Here is a 22372-nt window from a genome sequence, read left to right on the forward strand (position 1 = left end):
CACACCCTGAACAGCTTGTGTTTTTCGTTCTTGGTTTTTTGTTTTATTTAAAGTGGAGTTTCTTGCATTTTCATTTGACTTGAGAGTTTTACTTTCTCATAGTACATCTTTATGAGAAGGACAAATGCCCTGCATACCTCTCCTGAGAATGCTGTGAGCAACTCCCTCTGTGGCTAGTGGAAAGAGCAGAAATGGTTGAGGTATTAGTTTATTGCTATCTAAAGATCGTCTCATTCTTTTTTTTTTTCTTTCTTTCTTTTTTTCCTTTTAACTTACAGAAGTACAAACCTCTGAAGACTACATCCAGCTGTTGAAGAAGCTCATTAGGTCGCCTAATATACCTCATCAGTATTGGCTTACACTTCAGTATTTGCTAAAGCATTTCTTCAAGCTCTCCCAAAATGCCAGCAAAAATCTCTTGAGTGCTAGAGTGCTTTCCGAAATTTTCAGCCCTATGCTTTTCAGATTCCCAGCAGCCAGGTAAGTGCAAGAAGTGATTTGTGCATTTAGTGGGCATTAGGGGTATAAATTGAGGGTCCCTAGGACTGTAAAGATCCTGGTTCATAGATGCAAACCACACGCAGACTTTCACATCACTGCAGTGTGCACTAAGGAAAACAAGCTTGCTTTGTGGGATAAGGTGACTAATAAAAGCCCTCTCTTACAGCTCTGATAATACTGAAAACCTCGTAAAAGTTATAGAAATTTTAATCTCAACTGAATGGAATGAGCGACAGCCAGCACCAGGTAAGGCTTGGCAACATGTGTCATTGACTTATTTATTGTTCATTGTTTTTGAGTCTTAACAATGGTAGTGTTCCATCTCTGAGGTAATAGAACTTCCTGGTACAATTACAATCTATAGTAATGGCTCCACAGGAAAAAAATAGTGGAGTGTTAATGCAGGTGGTAGCTATCTGAATTTCAGCCATTGCAGATTTTAAGTTATCTTGGGTTTTGTCTTTTTGTTTGCTTGCTTGCTTGTTTGTTTAGTCAGAGCCACTATCTGCTGGCCTTGAATTTGTTACCTAGCCCAGGTGACCTCAAATCCATGCTCCTCCTGCGTTAGCCTCTTGGTTTTAGATGTGGATTGTGAAAGGTCCTTGGACCCAGCTCTGGTTGTTGAATAAAGTTATGGAGTTCATTTTAGTTGTTGACATTTTTGTTTTTCTTTCTAATACGTACAAAGTAGGGGATTTATAATTACTATATAATTTAAAATATTTTGGAATGTGTGTTTTGGAACCAAGTATGCTGCGAAATGTCTGTCAAAATAAACATTTTCAATAATGCAAGCAGTATGAAAGCAGGTTCTCTGAAGCAACTTAGAGCAGGCTAGACACTTCTTTGAAAGCAGTCTGGAGCTCACTTAGCCATTTAACAAAGCAGGAAATGTAGACTGAGCAAGCAGTGGATTTAATTTAAACTGATATATTTTTCTTCTACTGTAGAGAGCCCAAGCAACCTTATTTGGCTGTGTGCCTCTGGGTAAAATCTAACCAACAGAATCTGGTCATTTAGAGTAGTGATTCCTGGTCCAAAAACTTCACCTTAGGACTGCTGAAGGTACTTCTTTGAGGTCTTGGTTTATACCTGTGTGGAAGTGGAACCCCTGCCTTTGTTACTTAAGATAGGTAACTTGGACAGGTGACAACTTGGACAGGTGATGCGTCTGTATGATCAGCTGTAGGGAACTAGGGACCCGTGTTACACAATGGAGATCTGTATTGTGCATTTCAGTCAGGTGATTCATAGCCAGTTGGATTATTTGCCCCTCTGGATGGGGCAACCTTCAGGAATAGCCTAGGGGATAGGATAGATAACTGCTTAAGATACTGGAATTGGGACAAGCCCCTAATAAAAGGAGAGAGAGCAGAAAAAACAGAAATGGACTGTTTCACACCGATGCCCACAGGGCAGGCAAACTGTACTTAATTATCCACAGATGTGGTCTAGGACGATGGTGTAGGGTGTAAGACTGCTGAAGTCATTTGATAATGGATTTGGGAGTTCTGTGTTCAAGGGCTTTGTGGTAAGTGGCAAAGAGTGGTTGCAGACCATGGCATATCTTTCCCTCTCTCCTGACCAGTGCTGAGCTATGTCAGAGGGGAGGGAAAGCTGAGCCCTGCTTAACATGAAGGGCTGAGAGTCATCCTGGTTTTCTCAGTGACACCCCATCCCTGGATACACAGGCAGCTCAAAGCCAGAAAGGGTTTAACAGATACCCACAAATTGATTTGTCTCTGAAGTTTTTGAGAATTTCTAGCACACAAGGTATGGTAGACCCGGTGGTAGGACTTGACTAATCTGACTTAAAAACTAATGAAATGTCTCCTATCAATCTCAGCTTAATTTCACCAAAGCAAAAATGTATTGGCAGCTGTTCTCATAAATGTACCTTAAAGTGGCTTGATATGTCAAGGGATCCTCCATTCCTCTATTAAGAAATTTCTGTGCTGATCTCAAAGGAGGATTAGTTCCATCAGCTCTGCTGACGAGTGACAAAGCCTTGAACGCTGGCTAGATCATCCAAGTATTCATGCAGCCTCTTCTAAGAAAAATTAAATCTAATGTATAAACTTGAGCTGAGCCATTTTCTCTTGCAGGCTATCTTAGGCACTGAAAATTATATAGACCCTTTGGAAGGAAATGGATGCTGTGGTGTCTCTCACTTGTGAAAACACTTTTCCTCCCTTGCAGGGGTGAGAGAAAATACCCCCTTCCTGAACATGTTTGCACTCTGGATGGCTCTAGTGCAAAGGCTTGGCACTAGAGTGACTTCTTAGGCCTGGTAGGAATGCAGCATGTCCTTCTTCACAGCCCCAGCCTGTGCTGGTCCCTGAGGGCTTTCGAAGCATAGCAGCAGCTCACTGCCAACGACTGGCAATAAATCAGCCCTTTAGGATAACTTGCTATGAATAGAAATGAGTACTTGAATGATATTTAGGTGCTCACCAAAAGTACCCATCTATTAGGGGGCAGATAGACATCTTTTCATTTTTAGCAGATAGAATTTGAAATAATAAAGCTGATGATGTTTGAGACCTCGGTAGCACATAGATTTAATTACATACTTGTTACATACTTAATCAGATTACAGTATGAATTTGAGGGAGGCAGTGGGTGACTTTTTAGAGTAATTAACCAGAAAGAGAAAGTTCATGGAAGAAATGTGGCTTGAATTGGGCCTTGAAAAAAAGGGTACACTTTGAATGAAGGAAGGAGACGATAGCATTTTAGTGTCCAGCCAAAAAGTCTTCTGAAGCTTGCAGCACGTCATCAGCTAAACTCTGCATAGTGAGCAGAGCCCCAGTCCGTGTTGGTCACTTTCAAGGTAAAGCCCCACATAGGAGGTGGGAAGAACCCAGAGCTTTCTGAAGAGAGAGAGAGATCTGGAATCTCAGCTCTTTGTTCCTTACCTGCCGAGTTCTTCCTCAAGTTGATCAGCTTTGCCAGACTGTTTCCAGCCTATAGAATGAGGACAGAGCCTCCTCACTCCTGGGGTTATTTTGAGGGTTAAGTGAACTGACATAAACAGAGCTACGTAGTTTGGTGGTTGGGTGACCAGGATGTCAGCACCACTCTTCCTGTAACGTTGTCTGAGGTGCCTTTGCACAGTGCACAAAATGTCCAACTGTACAGTGTTCCCGAACACTACCATCTACTTCATCTGTGCCTCAGTAGGTCCTAGCCCTGCTTTATGTGCAAGTTAAGACAACCCATTCAATATATTCAGTTCCCCAGGTCCCCTTCTCATGTACTTACCGGTCCTGTAGTTTTTCCTATACTTTAACCATGTAACTATATTTCTGAAGGACAAGGAGTTTTCTCTATATCTAGCACAGATCTGGGTACAGTATAGTGAAAAACCTAGCGAATGGGTTTTTTTTTTTTTTTTTTTGACTCTGATAAACCACAATCTTCAAAGAAGTTTTAGAAACCATGTCATTTAATGTATCAATAGCTGTGTGGAGTAAGAGTTCTTTTATAGAGGGAAACAGATTTGCAAAGGTAACACACACAGTAGGTTTCAGAACTTTGTTGATAGTTTCTCTTTGTTACTAAAAGTCTGCTGAACAGCAGATTTGCTGGAATCGTTATATGTAATAGTCACCCTACTCATACTTAGGTAGCTACAGAAGATTTGTATAAGGCAACCAAGGTAAAAAAAAAAAAACAAGTCTGTTTAAGACAAGGTGCCTTTGAATGCCACCCTTCCTAAGTGTGTTTACATATTTCATATTTCACGGATATATCCAGAAATATTAATGGAGCATAATTGGAGTCTAATATTGCACCCTCAAGGCTAGAGTAGAAAATAAATGGCTCTTTCTCACCCCTGCCCCTCTACACCTGTCTATGTTAATTTTTAACCATCAGCACATTGCACAACATTCGTCCTGAAGAGCCTGATTCATAAATCTTGTTTTAAATGCTCTGGGCTTGGTTCTCAACCAAGACTAAAGCAATCACCTAAGTAGCAGGAGGAGAGAGAATTTAATTTCAAAGGGCTTTTGCATTTTTCTGATTTTTTTAAAAATTGGATTTCAAATGTGGTCTGACATTAGGAGGTTGTTACCAGGGTGAGAAATGAAGCCTTGAAAAGTGTACACACGTACTGAGACAGGCAGAAGAGAATGGAGGCCAGGCACCCTAAACTTTAATAAAAACGAGTACGTTTTGCTTGGGCGATGAAGCGATGTGACCACCTCAGTGGGCAGTTGTGACCCAGTACAGTTCCACAGTTTTGCTCTTGTTTCTCTCAGAGTAGCTTTCTCTTGTCTCCTGGGGAGGAGCTCCTTATGCCAGGTGATGGGTGTATGTTTTTGTTATATCGCTGGTAGAATGTGTCAGGTTTTACACATATGTAAACCTGGGTTTATTTATAAACTGAAGTGGACATTTTTCCTTCCTGCAGTCACTAAGAGCATTGGATGTGGAGCCATGAATTTGCATCTTCCTGAAAGACCCTTCTGTCTAAATTGTCTTAAGTTAAAAAAGTATGAAGGGAAGGCATTCGTTTTACATTTAAATGAAGACTTTGGCTCATTGAATGTTTTCTTACTCCCTCCCCCCCCACCCCCCTTTAAATGGTCGTTCCCTGGTGATAGCCCACGGAAACCTTTAAGCACCAGGCCCTCTAGGTTTCAGGCTTCTTTGGGGCTTTTGGCTGCTTGGAGGTAATTCACGCAGACTGAACACTCCTTTGAAACCTTCACACATTTTAATGATGGTGACATTTTCCTGACAAGCATATTAAATCTGCTGAAAAACAAAATCGAGGGTTGTTTTTGCCTCCTAAGTGAAGTTTCACAAAAGGTTGGGGAAATGGGATACATAATTGTCTTGGAGAATCCAGAAAACAAGTTAGTCTTTAGTTGTGTGTAACAGGTTTCTAGTGTGGATGGATCTTTGAGGTCCCAAATAAATGCTGGCATTTACACACAAGTTTTTCTAAAGGAGCTTCGTAGCCACATGAAAATTGTTTCCTAAGTATTAAGAAATCTGTGTTTTGCTTTATTAGTGATTTGTATGGATTGAATGGCTGTTGTACAGATATGTTGATTAGTCTGTGTGGCATTTTACAGTATACAGTTTCTCTCCAGCAAGAGTTATTCTATACCGTCAGCAGAGGGCGCCCTTTTTAAGCTAATGAAAAGCATGTGTCTTACAGAGATCACTTTCCAAATACTAAAATTCAGTGGGAAAGATTGAGTTCACAGATTCAGTAATACAATAGAGCCTCTACAGATGATTAGACATTGGGAGAAATTTGTTTGAAGCAAACTTTCTACATCTATTATGAAACAGAAAATGTACTGTCAGACGTAGAGAGCATTTTAGTGGTTGAAGGTTTTGACATGACTCACTGTGTGAATCCAGACAGGTGTCTTTAGAAACGGATGCATCCAGTATTTCTACCTTTTAGAAAGTCTGTTTTTAAAAATAGGGCTAGATGATGCAGCTTCAGAGAAGAGAGAGGGGTATTTTCTGAACAAACCAGGTATCTCTTCTCAACTCACTGGCTCCATTGGAAAAATAAGTTGTTCCAAAGGGGAGTTGGTAAAATAATTTTGGCTTTGGGTTTAGCAACCCTTGCTGGGTATTTCCGGTGAGCCTGAAGCTGTTATACAGCTGTTGGCCCTTGTGGATGGTGGATGATAGGTAAGCCGAAAAGTGAAACAGGAAAAGCCAGAGTTTCGCTGCAGTTTGAAATTTTTTGCATGTGTCTTAGAAGAAATTAGCTTGGTTTCACTTACTAGTTTGTGCTTTCCCTGGCAAGGTGCTGGGGCAGCAGCAGCGGTCAGAGAACGTAGTTTAAAGGCAGTTGTCCGGTTGTGGGTTATATTTTATGTAGCACGAAGGTGAATTGAGTCATCTCTCAAGTTATGTGTGCTTTAAGGCCCCGTGACTCTGGGATTTGCCGTTACTGTTCTCAGAACATGAAGAACCTTCTATGTGGAAGCCTAAGAAGAGTAGCCTACAGTCCCAAATAGGATTCGTTGCCACTTTTCTTCAATAAAGGACCAGAGCTTACTGGAAAGGTGTGGCCTGCCACCCTCCTGTCCCGGCCCCCGCCCCAGGAGCCGGGACACGCGCCTTTCCATTATTAGAAAGTCACAGCCTGGCAAGCCGGGCTCGAAGGGGGCCCCCTCAAATATCTCAGGGCCATGGGGTTTGGGGTGTTCCTGAGGACAGACCCCAGCTTCTGGGCCGTGGGGGGTGTGATGTGTGTTGGCCTCCCTGTGACACCTGCGTGGCCGACCTTGGGGGCCCGCGCGCGGGGCGGCGCCGTGCTCCGGGCCCGGAGTCTCTCTCGGGCCTTTACAAGGGAGGCTTTGATTCTATTTTTTGCTGAACTAGCTCCGCCACTTCCTGTGTTGGGCCTCGCCGGAGCGCCCGGCTTCTCCACGGGCTCCTTGAGCTGGGCGAGCTGAGCGGGCCGGCTGGCCAGCGCGCGCCCCGGCCGGCTGCCAGCGGAGGAGGAGGAGACTATTTTAGGTCCCCCTTACCATGGCCTTCTGGTCTCCTCGAGCTGGTCTGGCTCTTGCCATTTGTCAGCCCCACGACAACTTTGACTGGGGGCCTCCCCTCCCCAACCCCGAAATCCCTGGCTCAGCACATATTCGAACCTGCCCGAGTTAATCATGAAGCTGTGATCTTTATGGGGGAGAGGCGGCGGGGGCGAGCGCCCGGGCGCGTTCCCTCCGCGTTCAGTAGTGAGATCCGGTTGGCTTTTCCGTGGGGAGCCGGCCGTGAGCGGCTGCCGGACGCGCAGACCCGCCCGCCGCTGGGCTGGGCTGGGCTGGGCTGGGCTGGGCCGCGACTGGGCCCGAGCCCGCGGCCGCGGCACGCGGTGCGGAGGGGAGGGACGGCGGGGGGCCGGCCGGCCAGCCCGGAGGCGGGCGCTGCGCTGCGCTGCGCGGGGCGGCACTGGTCCCCGCGCCCCCGCGCTCCCCTGCCGAGCGCGAGCCACGCAGCGCCCGGCCCGAGGGGGGAACCGCGGGGGCTCGGCCCACTTGGGGAGAAGAGCAGCAGCGTTTGGGGGTCTTATTTTTCGGATTTTCCTTCTTTTTTTTCTATTGTCGGATGCGGGCGTTGCAAAGGGAACCCGTAGCCATGCATAACCTGCAAAGTAAGTTGCCTTTCCCCCCGCGCCGCCGCCCCCTGCGGCTGTACCTCCCGGTCTAGTCTGCGTGGAGCCGGGTGCGTGCACGCCTGTGTGTGTGCTCTCTGCACCCCGTTAGCGCCGCCTGGGGAGGACAGTCGGGGATGGGGGGGGACGCTCCCCCCCAGTGCTCCAGGGGGTCGCTACGGGGGGGGGGCTGGGGGAGGGCAGATGAGAGGGGGGTAGCTAGGAAGTTGAGAGGGAGCTGATCAGAACGTTCTGGGCTGGAAGTTCCCCCCCTCCCCGCCAAGGGCTTTACAGCCAGTGGAAAAATCACCTGTCTCCCCGGGACTCCCCCATGGAACGGGCGGCCTGGCTGGCTTACTCCAAGTGACCCCAATGCAACGGGCCACCCGAGGCTGATTAGGCAGCGCTGCTGGGAGGACTGTGCCCCTTACTGGTGGGGACAGGGCCAGCATCTTTTGGTCCAACAGAGCAACATACCCCACCACCACGGGCTGCTTTCCACCATTCTTTTAAAGGTCAGGTTTTAGATTTACCTAAACCCGTAGGCAAATAGAAAAGGTAAGGGCTGGGGAAAGATGGGATGCTTGTGTCCTCCCCCCCACCCCACCCTAGGCAGAAGGTTCTCAGGTGAACAGCACCTGGAGATAGTAGAATGCCTTGGTCTACTCGTTGGTGTACTGTATGATCCCAGATTTGATGGAAAGTCCAAAGGGCTTCTGCTTTCCTGTTCCCTCACCTGTCACACAAATACATGGCACATACATGTACATCGGCCACAAAACCCACTCTGGTTTTTCCAGTGAGCCACATTTGCATTGGAGGGAGCTTTCTCCCACACATACATCATAATATTGTGGGTGGCACAAGAGACGACGTTGGCTCACAATGGGAATATACATTAGACTCCAGTGAGTGACAATTATATGCGGCGTGATTTGCAGAGAAATCCATTTCCGTATATACTGCTAAGAAGAAATATTTGTTCCCAAAGTGAGGCATTTGAGCTAGAGGGAAAAGGGAAAAAGGGGGGGGGAGATTACATCACCCTCTCCTGCAAGCACTCACTGAAGGACGGGTGGCTGGTGAAATACCTTGCACAAAAAATTTATCTCTACACCACCACTCGGCATCTTCAAATGTAGCCTGTTTCTGTTTGGAGGAGACAGCTTCTTACACAGGTTCATTTAAAAAAAAAACACTGAACTGCTTTTAATGTGACCGTTCCATTTTATGCAAATAGTAAGTATTTAATAGACTTTATTCCTGTGAAGAATTTTCATGGCTCACCTATGAAGTCTTTTTTTTTTTTAACTTTGAAATGTTCAGTGGAGGAAGAGTTTTTGTCTGTAGATTTTAATTGTTCTTCCTAATGGGGTACATGTAAGTTCTGAACTTGAATTATGGAAAATCAGAATAGAATCTTCAGAGCTCTTGATCCCTTTTCCTTTTAATAAATGTGGGAGATATTTAACAACTGTAAAACAAAGCTTAAGGATGGCATTCTGATGCCTTTGTAAGATTTTCCTAGCAAGGAATGCCTGGGCTATCTATAAACCCAGATGGACTGGGGGAGGAAAAAAAGCTACAAGCTGCAGCATATCAGCTTTTGTCAGCCTGCCAACAGCCGGACGTACCATGCAGCAAAGAGTAATAAAAAGGGAATTAGAGAACTCACTGCTTCAGGAGAACAGTCAAATTAAACACCTTTGGACAAGATGAGAGTGTAGACGGTGCGGCTGTGGTACATGCAGGTTCTTGGTAAGGGTGGGACTCTGAAGGCTGGCATCGGAGACAACTGATGAAGCGGGAGTGGTCTGGTGACATTTTCCTGACTTGATTGGCTGGGATGTGTGATGTAATAGGTTACAGTACAGCCCCCTTATAGGTTTTAAAATGAATTCCAAGACACCATTACAAAGAAAGCCGGACTCTTTTCTTATAACTGGTCTCAGCCAAGGAAACTCTCGCACAAATGTACAACACTGTTTGGACTATGGAAGACCTGGATTTAGAATATGCCAAGACAGATATAAACTGTGGCACAGACTTGATGTTTTATATAGAAATGGATCCACCAGGTAATACTGAAGGATTAATGGAGAGAACTAGTTAATTTTGTGGCTTTTTAATTAAAAGCATTTTTTAACAGATCCTCTTGAGGATATTTTTATTCATTTGTTCCACGTTTGATAAGTTGACAGTTGACAAACTGATTGTTTGTGAAAAGAGGCAGCCAGCTCCGGCTGTGTGGTGGGGTGAAGGCTGATTCTAACTTGAATGGATGTGAATTCGATGCTACTTTTTCACTAGTGTCTTTTGTTAATCGTAGTCCTTTGCTGGTTGGGCTATCTTGTTAGATACTGTTCCTTTAATTAAAAGGATGTGTCCTTTGTGCTGCTTTTCTCTGCTAGCAGTGGATGAGAACAGTGTGGTATTTGGCAGTGATAACACTTGGTTCTTTACAAAGCATGTAAAAATGTAGCAGTGATTGAAACTCAGTTCTCTAGGATCTGAACTCTTCTAAATCAGAAGTGCAGACTTTGCTTGCTCTCTGCCTCATATTAAAATACTAAGGTGAAAAAAAGTGGGCTTTCCACTGTTTAGTCCTAGACTTTGTAAAAAAAAATGTGCTAGGCACCTGAAATCATTTTGCATAACTTAAAATAGTTACAGTGCTTGAAAACTTACAGCTTCAAATTTAGCTAAAAATCCTATGTTTATTTCCTAAAAATTGTTTTTTTTTTTCAGTATTCTCCCTCCCCCAATTTTTTTTTTTTTTTTTTAAATCTAGAAACGCTGCAGCCGTTGCCTCTGTCAGTAGTTCCTGTGAATGCTGATTTGACATTGAGGAAGGGGGATAGGGTTTTAATCAGACCTGGCATATATAGCACAATTTAGCCAGCCCAGTAGTATCATGAACAGCAAGGAGATTTAGGTCACAGATGAGTTTCTTAAAGTGGCTTTTGGCAGAACAGTGCCTGAAATGCTAAGATTAGAGAAACCCAATTCCTCCTCTTAAAACACATTGCTGTAGATTTTTTTTTTAAGTTACTGCAACAGCTTTTGTGCAGGACAGAGGGAAGCCAAATTAGTCTTTTACAATTAAATAAGAGAACATTAAAACTAACTCACTGTATTCCTGTTGCTCATCTGTTCATAATTTCGTACTTTATACATGAATTTGACTGATAATACTTTAAGAGAGCTGGAATCATGATGTAGAAGATGTCATGACTCTGGATTTACTTTGGAATTTCTTCACATGGCCAGCTCCATTTGGTTTTTAGTCTTCAAGGTCTGTCTCTACCTGTCAACTCTTTTTTTTTTTTTTCCTCAGCTTTGTTTCTTTTTGAGCCATACTCTAAAAGATTCCTGTTGAAACTATCTTCTGTGATTCATAGAATTGGGGATTACTGGTGTCTTTTTTTCCCCCTCCTTGTTGTAATGGAAATGTTACTTATCTCAAGAAATGTAGGTCTTATTTTAAATGTTCAACTGGAGTTTGTATGACACACAACTTTTTCTTTCTCCTTTGCCTGCAGCACTGCCTCCCAAGCCCCCCAAGCCCACTCCTGTAGCCAACAACGGTATGAACAGCAACATGGCCTTACAAGATGCTGAATGGTACTGGGGAGATATCTCGAGGTAAGGCCACACAGCCTTCATTTTCCCTAGATACAGAGAGGCTTAGATTAGAGACAGAAAAGCACCAGCTTGCTAAGTTCCATTTTTAGGATATCATCCAACAAAAGCATGAAGCATAGTTGGTTCTCTTCCAAAGACGACGCGAAAAGTCAGCGAGCACTGGCTAACAGTGGGTGCTGGATGCCATAGGAAATTAAATACTTGAGAAGTTTCATTACCGACAGAGTTGTCAGTGAAGCACCAGGCAGGATGATGGGGCTGAGGGTAGAGAGCCTCTCTCTAGTAAGCAACTTTAAGAGATCATGTTATTGTCTTAACAAAAAATGTCACGTTATTGTCTTAACAAAAAATGACACTTTTTGTCTTAACAAAAAAATCACACTGTTTTCTTAGCTTTATTGGGGGGGGGTGTTATGTGGGAGGGGGTCAGTGAGGAGCTGGGAATCAGGATGGATTTTTATGCTGATTTGTCAGAGATATTATTGTATACTATATGAGTAGTCAGAGCATGAGTTCATTAATTTTTTTTAAATTCTCATAGCCTGTTTTTATTAAGACTAGACAACATTCCTATTAAAAAAAAAACAACAACAGGAAATAATTAGTAACCTCTGAAAACTGCAAGACCCAAATACAGATGTATGGGAGCAGAACTCTGTATTTTCCATTCACTGTTGCTATGAACCTAAATCTATGCTCGAAAGTAGTCTGCTAGGGGTATGGGTGTGAGTGTATGTGTTTCATGGGTGGAATATTTGGCTAGCATGGATAAGATGCTCTGATCCTCATCCCTGCAGAAATAAAGTCTATGAAGAAAAAAACATGTACAAATACTGAATCCTGACCTTATGTCCTGTTCTTTTCAGGGAAGAAGTAAATGAAAAACTTCGGGATACAGCAGATGGGACCTTTTTGGTACGAGATGCATCTACTAAAATGCATGGGGATTATACTCTTACACTAAGGTGAGTCAGAAGATGAGGCTGGAATAGGGGTATTTGCATTGACATGAAAGCATTTCTTTAATACTATTATTTTTTATGCTGTATTTACAGGAAAGGAGGAAATAACAAATTAATCAAAATATTTCACCGAGATGGAAAATATGGCTTCTCTGATCCATTAACCTTCAACTCTGTGGTCGAATTAATAAACCACTACCGGAATGAATCTCTAGCTCAGTACAACCCCAAACTGGATGTGAAATTACTTTATCCAGTATCCAAGTACCAGCAGGTAATCAAAACTGAATTCCTCATTCAAGATACTTTCATATTTAGAAAGCATAGCCGGGAATGGTAGAATATACTTACAGTTCAAGTACTTAGGAGGTTGAGATAGAAGGGCTTATTAGTTCCAGGCCACATAGTAAGACTCTGTCTCAAAAAAAAAAAAAAAAAAGAAAGAAAAGTTTAGAAAACTTTACAGAACAGATTAACTTCAGGTTTGGAAAAACCTTATGATCGTGAAGTGGCAATTTTATATAATTAAGATTTTTTTTTCCATATTGGCTGTTTTATTACTTGAATACTGTTTCTGGTGCAATACTTGCAGCCTCATGCTCTTACTTTGCTCTCTCACTCACGGCTCATTCTTAACCACTTGAGCAAAACGGCTCCACTTCCAGCTTTTTGTTGGTTAGTTGGAAATAGGAGTCTTATGAACTTTCCTACCAGGGCTGGCTCATGAGCCACCAGTGCTTGGCTTTCATACTTAATCAACTGCATTTTTCCCCCCTCTAATCTTTCTAGGATCAAGTCGTCAAAGAAGATAATATTGAAGCTGTAGGAAAAAAATTGCATGAATATAACACTCAATTTCAAGAAAAAAGTCGGGAATATGATAGATTATATGAAGAATATACTCGTACTTCCCAGGTGAGTTTTCTGTGAAAATTGGACTAAAGATACTAACTTTCTTAAAAGGTATAAAAACAGCTGAGATTTGGGGATGAAAGGGGAAGGAGAGAGAACATTGTGAGTCACAATTGATTGCTTAGGCCTATATCTAAACCTTACACTTCACAATTGGAGAATTCTGTTTGCAACTGCAAATGTCGCAGCTTTGTCTCTGGAATGGAGGCTTCATGGCCAAAACACCATGCTGTGAGAAGAGGAGACTACAGTTTTCTGTGGTGTTTTCTAGAGACTCGTGCCTTTTCAGGCCAGTCATTGGGCAGCCAGCAGTGGGCAGTGTGCATGCTGCCCACATAAATGGCTTTTTGAAAGACAGAAACTATATTAGTATTGCATAGATTGAACAAATTCTCCAAAAGAAATTATGCGTTTCTGTGACACTTTTAAAAATTTTTTATTATAAAAATGACATACAGAAGGGTTATAGTTAACATACATCAGGTAGAGTACATTTCCTTTTCAACAGTGTCACCCCTCCCCCCACCGTTCTTCCCTTCCATCCTGCCCACAAGCTGTATTGTTCATTTTCATCGTAGTGTCTAGTGACTTCCACTGCTGTATTTGTTCACCCTTTGTTCTACCATTTCTGTATCCCCCCTTGCCGCACCTCCCAAAGACAGATAAATGAACAAACAAGACAAAAAAAAAACAAAAAGAGCAACAAAGAAAAAGCCTCTTCTGTTTCTTTTTCCTGGAGGATACTATTTTTAATGGCCATATGGGAATTAAATATTTGCAGATCTTGCTAGCTGAGGGGTTCCTTCATGATACTTGGATGACTATGCTTACAAGCTAGGTGATGATACAAGTCAAATGTTCTGACAGGATCTTGCAGTAAGAAATAGTTCTGTGAAGGGTATGACATTTCTTTTTCAATTTCTGTTGCAGGAAATCCAAATGAAAAGAACAGCTATTGAAGCATTTAATGAAACCATAAAAATATTTGAAGAACAGTGTCAGACCCAGGAGCGGTACAGCAAAGAATACATAGAAAAATTTAAACGTGAAGGGAATGAGAAAGAAATTCAGAGGTGAGGGAGCCAGGAGCATTTCCAGTGCCCTTGTGCTCGAAATAACCAGAAATTTAAAAATCTGGTTAGACCATTGATCTCACACTATGTTCTTGTATAACTTAACAGTCATAAGAGGAAAATAATAGCTAAATAAAGCTTTGTTTGTATACATTTCTCTTGCTCGTAGGATTATGCATAATTACGATAAGCTAAAGTCTCGAATAAGTGAAATCATTGACAGCAGGAGGAGACTGGAGGAGGACTTGAAGAAGCAGGCAGCTGAGTACCGAGAGATCGACAAACGCATGAACAGCATTAAGCCCGATCTCATTCAGCTGAGAAAGACGAGAGACCAGTACTTGATGTGAGTGTCAAAGTGGGACCTGGAGGTGAATGGCAACTGATGCGACCATTAAAGATGAGTGATTCGTGCTAATTTTGTTTCCAAATCTGTGTTTGTTTTTCTAGGTGGTTGACTCAAAAAGGAGTTCGGCAAAAGAAATTAAACGAGTGGCTGGGCAATGAAAACACTGAAGAGTGAGTAGTGACCAAACCTGGGAGTTTAGTTTTAGGAAAAGATATGACTGACTGGGTTTTTCTAATACATGAGGGATTCTATTGATTAACTTATAGAAGTGTATTAACTTATAGAAGTGTATAAACTCAGAAAAAGGATGTAAAAGCCAAGGGGAGCATGGGTTTATTTTTGCCCATGATGTTCCTGAACATCTGAAAAATCAAAATCCCCAGATACCTTTGGAACAATCAAAGGGAAAGAAAAATGTGTAAAACGTTCTGAAGAGTAATTTTTATGTTTGGTTCAAATTATTAGAGAACTGGCCCTCGTCTGAGCCAGTGTATTTCCTGGTCTAAACTAGATAAACAAAATTATTTAGTAACTTTCCCCTCTGCCCAGGTACCTAAGGGTTGTTGCTGACTTTGTGGGGATAGTATATAACTTATTGCTAACTCCTTGCCCTAGGATGTTGAGTTGGAGGTTAATCTGAGGAGAGGAAATGTCAAGTGAGAGCCGAGGTGCTGAGTCAGCCACGTGGTCACTGGGATGAGAGGGACAAGCAGTAGATGGGAATGACAAGGGGGCCTTTCCCAGGCGAGACGCTGGTGTGGGCTGGAGTTCCTAGGCTTCTCACTGAGAAACTCTCTCCCACCTGTATAGCCAATACTCCCTGGTGGAAGACGATGAGGATTTGCCCCACCACGATGAGAAGACGTGGAATGTGGGAAGCAGCAACCGAAACAAAGCGGAAAACCTCTTGCGAGGGAAGCGAGATGGCACTTTCCTTGTCCGGGAGAGCAGCAAGCAGGGCTGCTATGCCTGCTCTGTGGTGTATGTACCTTCACAGACTCTTATTCATGTTTCAGTATTCACTGGGGATAAGGATTTTAAGAAGTTCTAGCTTTGAAGAATCTTACAGTATAATAATACAGATGAAGTGATAGACTGGATTGTCTAATAGAAATGTATCATTTACCGGGAAGATGGAAGATTGACAGCAGGCTCAGGAACAGATTAATAATCATGAGATGTTTTTCAGTCTTCTTACCCCTTACATTGGAACTAGCCTTGTCGGTCATCCACCCTCTCCACTCCCCTTCTAGCCCCCCTGCTGTGCTTTCTGCCTCTAAAGCTTATATTTAGAATCTGAAGTAATTTATATAAGAGCATCACCCAGTAGATCCAGTAGGAGGGTTTTGTTTTTGTTTTTTGCTTATTAGTAATGTGGTTAGTACTTTGAAATAAAGTTTTGAAGGCTAGGCATGGTGGTACACACTACCACGTGGGATTATAGCATGTAATCCCAGCATGCAGGGGGATCATGAGTCTGAGGTGAACCTGGGTTATTTAATAAGACTCTATCTTAAAAAAGAATAGTAGTTCTGTACTGGGGAAAGGTTCTATTCCTCCAGGACAGAAACAGAACAACTTTGAATAGGTACAGGAACAGGAGAATAAATAGAGGGATGGGGAATGTATAGACATTTAAAGCATAGCCTGAAAGAATGCCATTAACAAGTAAGAGTTCTGGGCTGGGAATGTGGCTTAGCGGTAGAGTGCTTGCCTAGTTAGTATGCATGAAGCCCTGGGTTCGATTCCTTAGTACCACAAAAACAGAAAAAGCCAGAAGTAATGTGGTGGCTCAAGTGGTAGCACACTAGCCTTGAGCAGAAGCAGCTCAGGGACAGTGCCCAGGGCCTGAGTTCAAGCCCCAGGACTGGCAAAAAGAAAAAAAACGTTCTTGTAACTTGGTAGCAGAACAGTACCCATCATGGTTGTAAGCTGCCCTGGGTCACATGGTTGCTGCACACCAGACTCCTTTCAAGTACCTTGCATACACCATCTCATCTCCGTTCTTGAATGTGTGCATATATTATCTTAGACCACTTTCAAGATGAAAATGTGATGGCTTAAGTAACATGGGCCAAGACCTTGGCTCCTACTCAAGTCACCCACGTCCACAGCGAGCCAGGACTGTTTCACCAGCTCCAGACAGAACCCTGTACTGTTGTTCTCTTTCTTGATAGTAGCCTTGTTAAAAATACCCTGGAGTTTATGGGTTTATCTGGGATCAGCTCAAAAAAGGTTGTGTTTTCTCTCCTCTCCAGGGTGGATGGCGAAGTCAAGCATTGTGTGATCAACAAGACGGCGACTGGCTATGGCTTTGCTGAACCCTACAACCTGTACAGCTCCCTGAAAGAACTGGTGCTACATTACCAACACACCTCCCTTGTGCAGCACAACGACTCCCTCAACGTCACACTAGCATACCCGGTCTATGCCCAGCAGAGGCGATGAAGCGCTACCACCCTCTTAATCCTGTTCCTGACCTTCAACCACCTGAGGCCTCCGGAAAGCAAAGGGCTCCTCTCCAGCCTGACCTGTGAATTGAGCTGTGGAAATGAAGCCGTCTTCCTGCAGATGGGACTACAGCTTTCTAGGACAAAAAGAAGTAGGGGAAGGCACGCAGCCTAGGGCTGTCAGATGATCAGATGTTTCTAACCTGAACTGCTTATCCTCCCCCCCCCCTTTTTTTTTTAATTTAAAGCCACAACAACATAAAGAGAAAAAGCAAAAATCTCTGCGTGCAGGGACAAAGAGGCCTTTAACCATGGTGCTTGTTAATGCTTTCTGAAGCTTTACCAGCTGAAAGTTGGGACGTTGGAGACCCGAAGGTAGATAAGCCGGAAGAGCCCATGCCTGAGAATGCTCGGTCCAGCCTGGTCTAGCCTGGGTGTCCACCCAGACACATCGCACTGTGGATTATTTCATTTGCTGACAACGGACAATATGTAGCAGAAAGCAGTTCTGCTCACCCGGAGAAGTCAGGAGAAGCTTCAGTTCCTGTATGTTTCAGAGGAAAATCTGTTGTAGCAAAGTGCCAGGAAGTGTTTTGTTGAAACGTGTCAAAACAAAAACACAAACAGCCCACCAACAGAAAAATGGAGCTTGGAAAACGGGACTTACAGTGACATTCAATATATAAAATATGTATATAATATTGGATGACTAACTATCAAATAGATGGATTTGTATCAATACCAAATAGCTTCTGTTTTGTTTTGCTGAAGGCTAGATGCACAGCGCTATGCAAATCTTAATTTTTATTGTTATCAGTTGAAAATGTACCTTCAGAATAAGCTTTTCTTACCCCAGTTTTGTCGCTTGAACATATTGTCCCTGATTTTTGTTAATATTCATTTTGTTTTTGTTATTATCTTTTTTTAAAAAGAAGAAATGTACAGAATGCCAGTTACAAAAAATGGCTTCAGAATTAAAACTATGAAATATTTTACAGGTTTTTTTTTTGTTTTTGTTTTGTTTTTTTTTTTTTTGTTTTTTTTTTTTTGTACAGAGTACTTGGCTGTTAGCCCAAGGTTAAAAAGTTCATAACAGATTTTTTTTTTGGACTAAATGTTTTGTTGGGCAGTGCCTGATAAGCTTCAAAGCTGCTTTATTCAATAAAAAAGAGAAAAAGATATATGAATATGACAAAGTATTGCTGAGTCCAACGATGTTGTTTTAAGACTCTTAAAATACGGTACCTGGCAATGTTTATTTGATAGTAATTTCTGAACTTCTTGAATCTAGGGAGGGGGGTGGTGGCGGGAGGGGTGACGAGGTTATGTGCACTTTCTCGCAATTACAGAGAAGTGGCGAAAAACTGCAGAGTGGACTTGCTTTTATGTCAGTCTTTTCGCACTTCGATTTGCTAGTTGTTATCAGTGAATGACAATTACAAACCTACTGTAAACTCTAACCCACGTGCAGCTGGTGAAGTGTTTTACTTCTGAGGAAGGAAGTGCTGAAGAGTTTTGGGGGGCTCTCTGGAATAGTGCTCCCCTTAGCACACTGGTTTCAAAGTATAAACTCTGCATTTAGAAAATGCGTTTTCTCCTCTTCGCATTAGATTAGTCACCACAACCAACATTCATTTTAGAAAAACAAAACATGGTTTGGGGAAAATACTTTTAGTGGGATGTGTGCTATTTTCCTAGCTTTTCATTCAGTGTAGAACATAAAGCGCATGGACACAGCTCATGGTCAGTACCATGGGCTATGTGGAACATCACAGAAATCCAAAGTACCATCCTTATTCATCCAGCAACCGTGTGAGGGGACTTCACTGTGGGGAAGGGAGAGGTGGGGGAATCATCTTTGCAATTCAGGGTGGCTGAGAGCATTCTCCCTTCCTGATTGACATGTTCGGCAGGAGTTGTCTGCATGCAGACTAATGCTATGCATGGTCACTGCCCTGCCTGGTAAAGCGGCATTTTGCCATTTCAGGTCTCCTTTCTCAATATTTAGGAAGACTCACCCACAACTTTTATTTCTTTTCCCTTCCTTCAAATACTAAGATGAGGGTGGGTTTAGTTTGGTTTTGTCTTGTAATGTTCTTTAAAAAAAAAATCTTTTGGGAAGAATCAGTCTAAATAGTTGAGTTACTCATCTGTAGAATGTATTATGTTTTCTTCTGTTCATAAAACTACTCATCCTCGAGCAAAACGTCAGTCATTACCCAGACTGGCAGCCCTCAAACTTGACTTTCCTGATCTGACCATCTCCTTCTCATCACCAGACAAATGCTGATTCCCTGGGTTTCGTCTGTTGTCTTTGCTTTGAACCTTGTGACAACCTCTTCCACATCACATCAAAGTTAGCAGTTAATAGTAGTTTGTAAACTTAAGTTTGTGGTTTGTTTTTGTTTTGGTAGCACATCATGTATGCTTTTAAGATATCAATAACTTGCATTTAGTTTCTCAGCTAGATCTGACATTGAATGCTTCATTAAAAGCTGCAGTGTCATTCCTGGTTTCGCTTCACACTCTATGCAAGGTGGCTTGCGATTTGGGCAGTTGCCTTGATTTTGCATCTCACAAGCACAAGTGCATTAGGTTTTTTCCATTGAACAGAAAACAGGAGTCATTCTTTCCACATGATAGCAAGTTGCACTGCACCTATTCTGCCCAATGCCTTTGTGATGACAGTGTAAGCATGCACACCAAATTTGCCCTAGGTGTTTGAGCATCAGGGCTGGGTGGGTTTGATTAGTTGGTCATCTCCTAACAACCCTGAGTGGCTCATGAATACAGGTAGATTTAGTAGTCACTTCTCATAGGTGATGATCCATACATCACTTTTTCCCACCTGATGTAGCATCCTAAAGACCAAGCCAGAGCTAAGCTGCAGAGAGGTGATAGGGCTGGACAAGTGGTAGCATTGGGACTTTGATCATAACCACATGGAAAGGCAACAATAACGTTTGAAACACTTAACAACTTCACGGCCCTGGGTAGATGTGTATATATATATATGTATATGTATATGTGCATGGACTGGGTTTCCTGTTATACTTTACAAACAGATCTACAGTTGTTGAGCTCAAGTTACATAATAAGCAAATGTCTAGTACAATTCTTGTATTTGTGTATGGTCGTTTGAGATTGTTTTGTCTTATAAAGGTGAAAATTGTTCCCAAGTGAACGGAGTTTTTAAAAGTGACTCCTGTGAGGGGGGGGAGCAGGTCTGGATGGTTCACGTATCTTGGCAGTCCTTGTTCACAGTGTGTCGAGTCAGTGTGTTTATGTGAGCTGTCATTGTGGAACCAATTGCTCTGTTGTGTAGCTGGTTATGAACTAGTAACATGTTTGGGAAGTCCTACTGATGTTCCTCATTGGGAGAAAAATACCGCTGGTTTTAACAAGTGTGCTTTTGCTATGCATGGTATTCGAGTTGGTTGAAAAGCAGATCTTGCTATCTCTTTGAATTTGGGGTCACTGAAGAAAAAAGGGGCAGTTTAAAGCACAAAGCCCCACATGGGACAAAGTTCCCACATGCCAAAATCTTTTTTTAAAAATCTAAATAAGATACTAGTATCATGGGTGGGGAAGGAATGGAATTAGGTTCATTGAAAAGACTACCTAGCTTAACATTGAACTTGTCACCATGAGATAGCATTAGATGCCCCAGATGCTGCTATTGGGGGGGTGGGGGGGAGAGAAACACGCAAACAAAATACCCCAACAACTCATTTCTGTGTGTGTATTTTTAAAAACTACAATCTGTTCAATGTTTTTACAAATCTGTTTATATGACATTGATAAAAATAAAGTTGGTCTTTTGACGAGAGGGAGTATGTCATGGTCAGTTGTAATCTTGCCTTTACAAGGCAACCGGGGTGGGGGTGGGGGGGAGTGTACCTCCTTGACATTTTGTTCAAGTTACAGATTCAGTGGAGCTATGTCTTGTTTTAAGTTGCTTTAATGCATTGTATTAGGTCTTAAAAACAGAATAAAGGTTGTTTTGAAACTTAAAATTCTGGTTTAAAGATTCAATTATCGAAGATGCCAAGATGTACTTCTTAAACCAGTCCCTTTTGACTTAAAATTTGTTTTTAGGGCTGGAGGCATAGCTTAAGTGGTAGGAAACCTGCCTAGCCAGGGTGAGTTCAAATCCCAGTGCATCCCTCTTCCCTCTCCCCCCGTCAAAGTGTTATTTTTGCTTTTATGGGATCCCACCCACCGCTTCTCAGTCCATGATCACATTATCTAGGTTTTGTAAAAGCAAGAACACAACAGTCTCACAAATGTACACAGTGCTGTTGACATAATTTCACTACGTACTTAAGAACAATAAGAAACACATCTAGTTAATGTCATTTCAAGACATATTCTTGCTATAAGAGAATGCTGTCCATCCATTCTTTCCTACATCCACCATTCATCACCAGTTCTTTTTTTTTGGGGGGGGGGGGTCCGGTCGTGGGGCCTGAACTCTGGGCCTGAGCACTTCAGCTCAAGGCTAGTGCTCTACCACTTGAGCCACAGCGCCACTTCCAGCTTTTATTCTTTTTGCTTATGTGGTGCTGAGGAATCAAACCCCAGGCCTCAGGCATGCAAGGCAAGCACTCTACCACTGAGCCACCTTCCCAGCCCCTCATCACCAGTTCTTGACAGCCATCCTTTAACAGTCTCTGGGGTATCTCTCCTGTACACTGCCTATGTTCAACACCCACTGCCAAGACAATAAGTAATGGTAAGGGTATGGGGTTATAAATAGGAGTAAGCAACATGTCAGGCGCAGATTCTACATTGTATCACCTAGTCAAGACAATTCTCTGCGAAATGACTTTCCCATTGTTTTCACTGCTTATGGAATTTAAGATTGTTACCTTGTTAGGTGTACATTACTGCAGGAAGACACAGTTGGGGTCTGAGATACCAAGAATGCAGGGTGGGAAAAACAAAGCTGAGAGAGCATATACGTAATTATCTTCCTGGCAACAATGATTAGCATTTATTGACCATGGCAGTAACTCAGATTCATTTCCTGCCTTTCACCTGCTCTTGTGTGACATCACAGAAAAGTTCTCTGGCTCCTTTACCCTCTGGCTTCTAGAAAGTGAGTCTTCCATGGCTTCAGCTCTCATCAAATACAACCTGTCTTTCAGGTCTGAGCTACCCCCTGTGCTGTAGCTATCAGCCAAGGCTCACTATGATGACAGCACTACCCCGCTCTATCCACAGGATCACAACTCAAGCTGTTGCTAAACCTCTGTGTTCCTATACCACTCCCTTTTGATTTCTGACATTTTCTCTCAGCTGAGTGATTATTTAATTCTACAAGAGCTAAAAGTACAGCCATG

General features: G+C 42.7%; 1 protein-coding gene across 4 annotated transcripts in view; it reads left to right on the forward strand.

Annotated features, from left to right (window-relative positions):
- Pik3r1 (phosphoinositide-3-kinase regulatory subunit 1) overlaps positions 1-21043 on the forward strand; it is an 81635-nt gene extending 60592 nt beyond the window's left edge. For 2 of the 4 annotated variants that reach the window (XM_070031275.1, XM_070031276.1), the window contains exons 6-16: positions 279-480; positions 668-747; positions 11179-11281; positions 12148-12246; positions 12337-12517; positions 13033-13158; positions 14086-14228; positions 14398-14574; positions 14679-14747; positions 15388-15558; positions 16836-21043. In XM_070031275.1, the coding sequence (XP_069887376.1) occupies positions 279-480; positions 668-747; positions 11179-11281; positions 12148-12246; positions 12337-12517; positions 13033-13158; positions 14086-14228; positions 14398-14574; positions 14679-14747; positions 15388-15558; positions 16836-17025 (1541 nt within the window). In that variant the 3' untranslated portion in view covers positions 17026-21043. Of the gene's footprint in view, positions 1-278; positions 481-667; positions 748-7505; positions 7637-9522; positions 9715-11178; positions 11282-12147; positions 12247-12336; positions 12518-13032; positions 13159-14085; positions 14229-14397; positions 14575-14678; positions 14748-15387; positions 15559-16835 lie in introns of those variants that run through there. The other 2 variants (XM_070031278.1, XM_070031277.1) reach the window with 2 other exon arrangements.
- Positions 21044-22372: the final 1329 nt, after the last annotated feature.

The sequence above is a fragment of the Dipodomys merriami genome, unplaced genomic scaffold (assembly GCF_024711535.1).
Source record: "Dipodomys merriami isolate MVZ:Mamm:240054 unplaced genomic scaffold, mDipMer1.0.p SCAF_20, whole genome shotgun sequence".
Taxonomy (NCBI): domain Eukaryota; kingdom Metazoa; phylum Chordata; class Mammalia; order Rodentia; family Heteromyidae; genus Dipodomys; species Dipodomys merriami.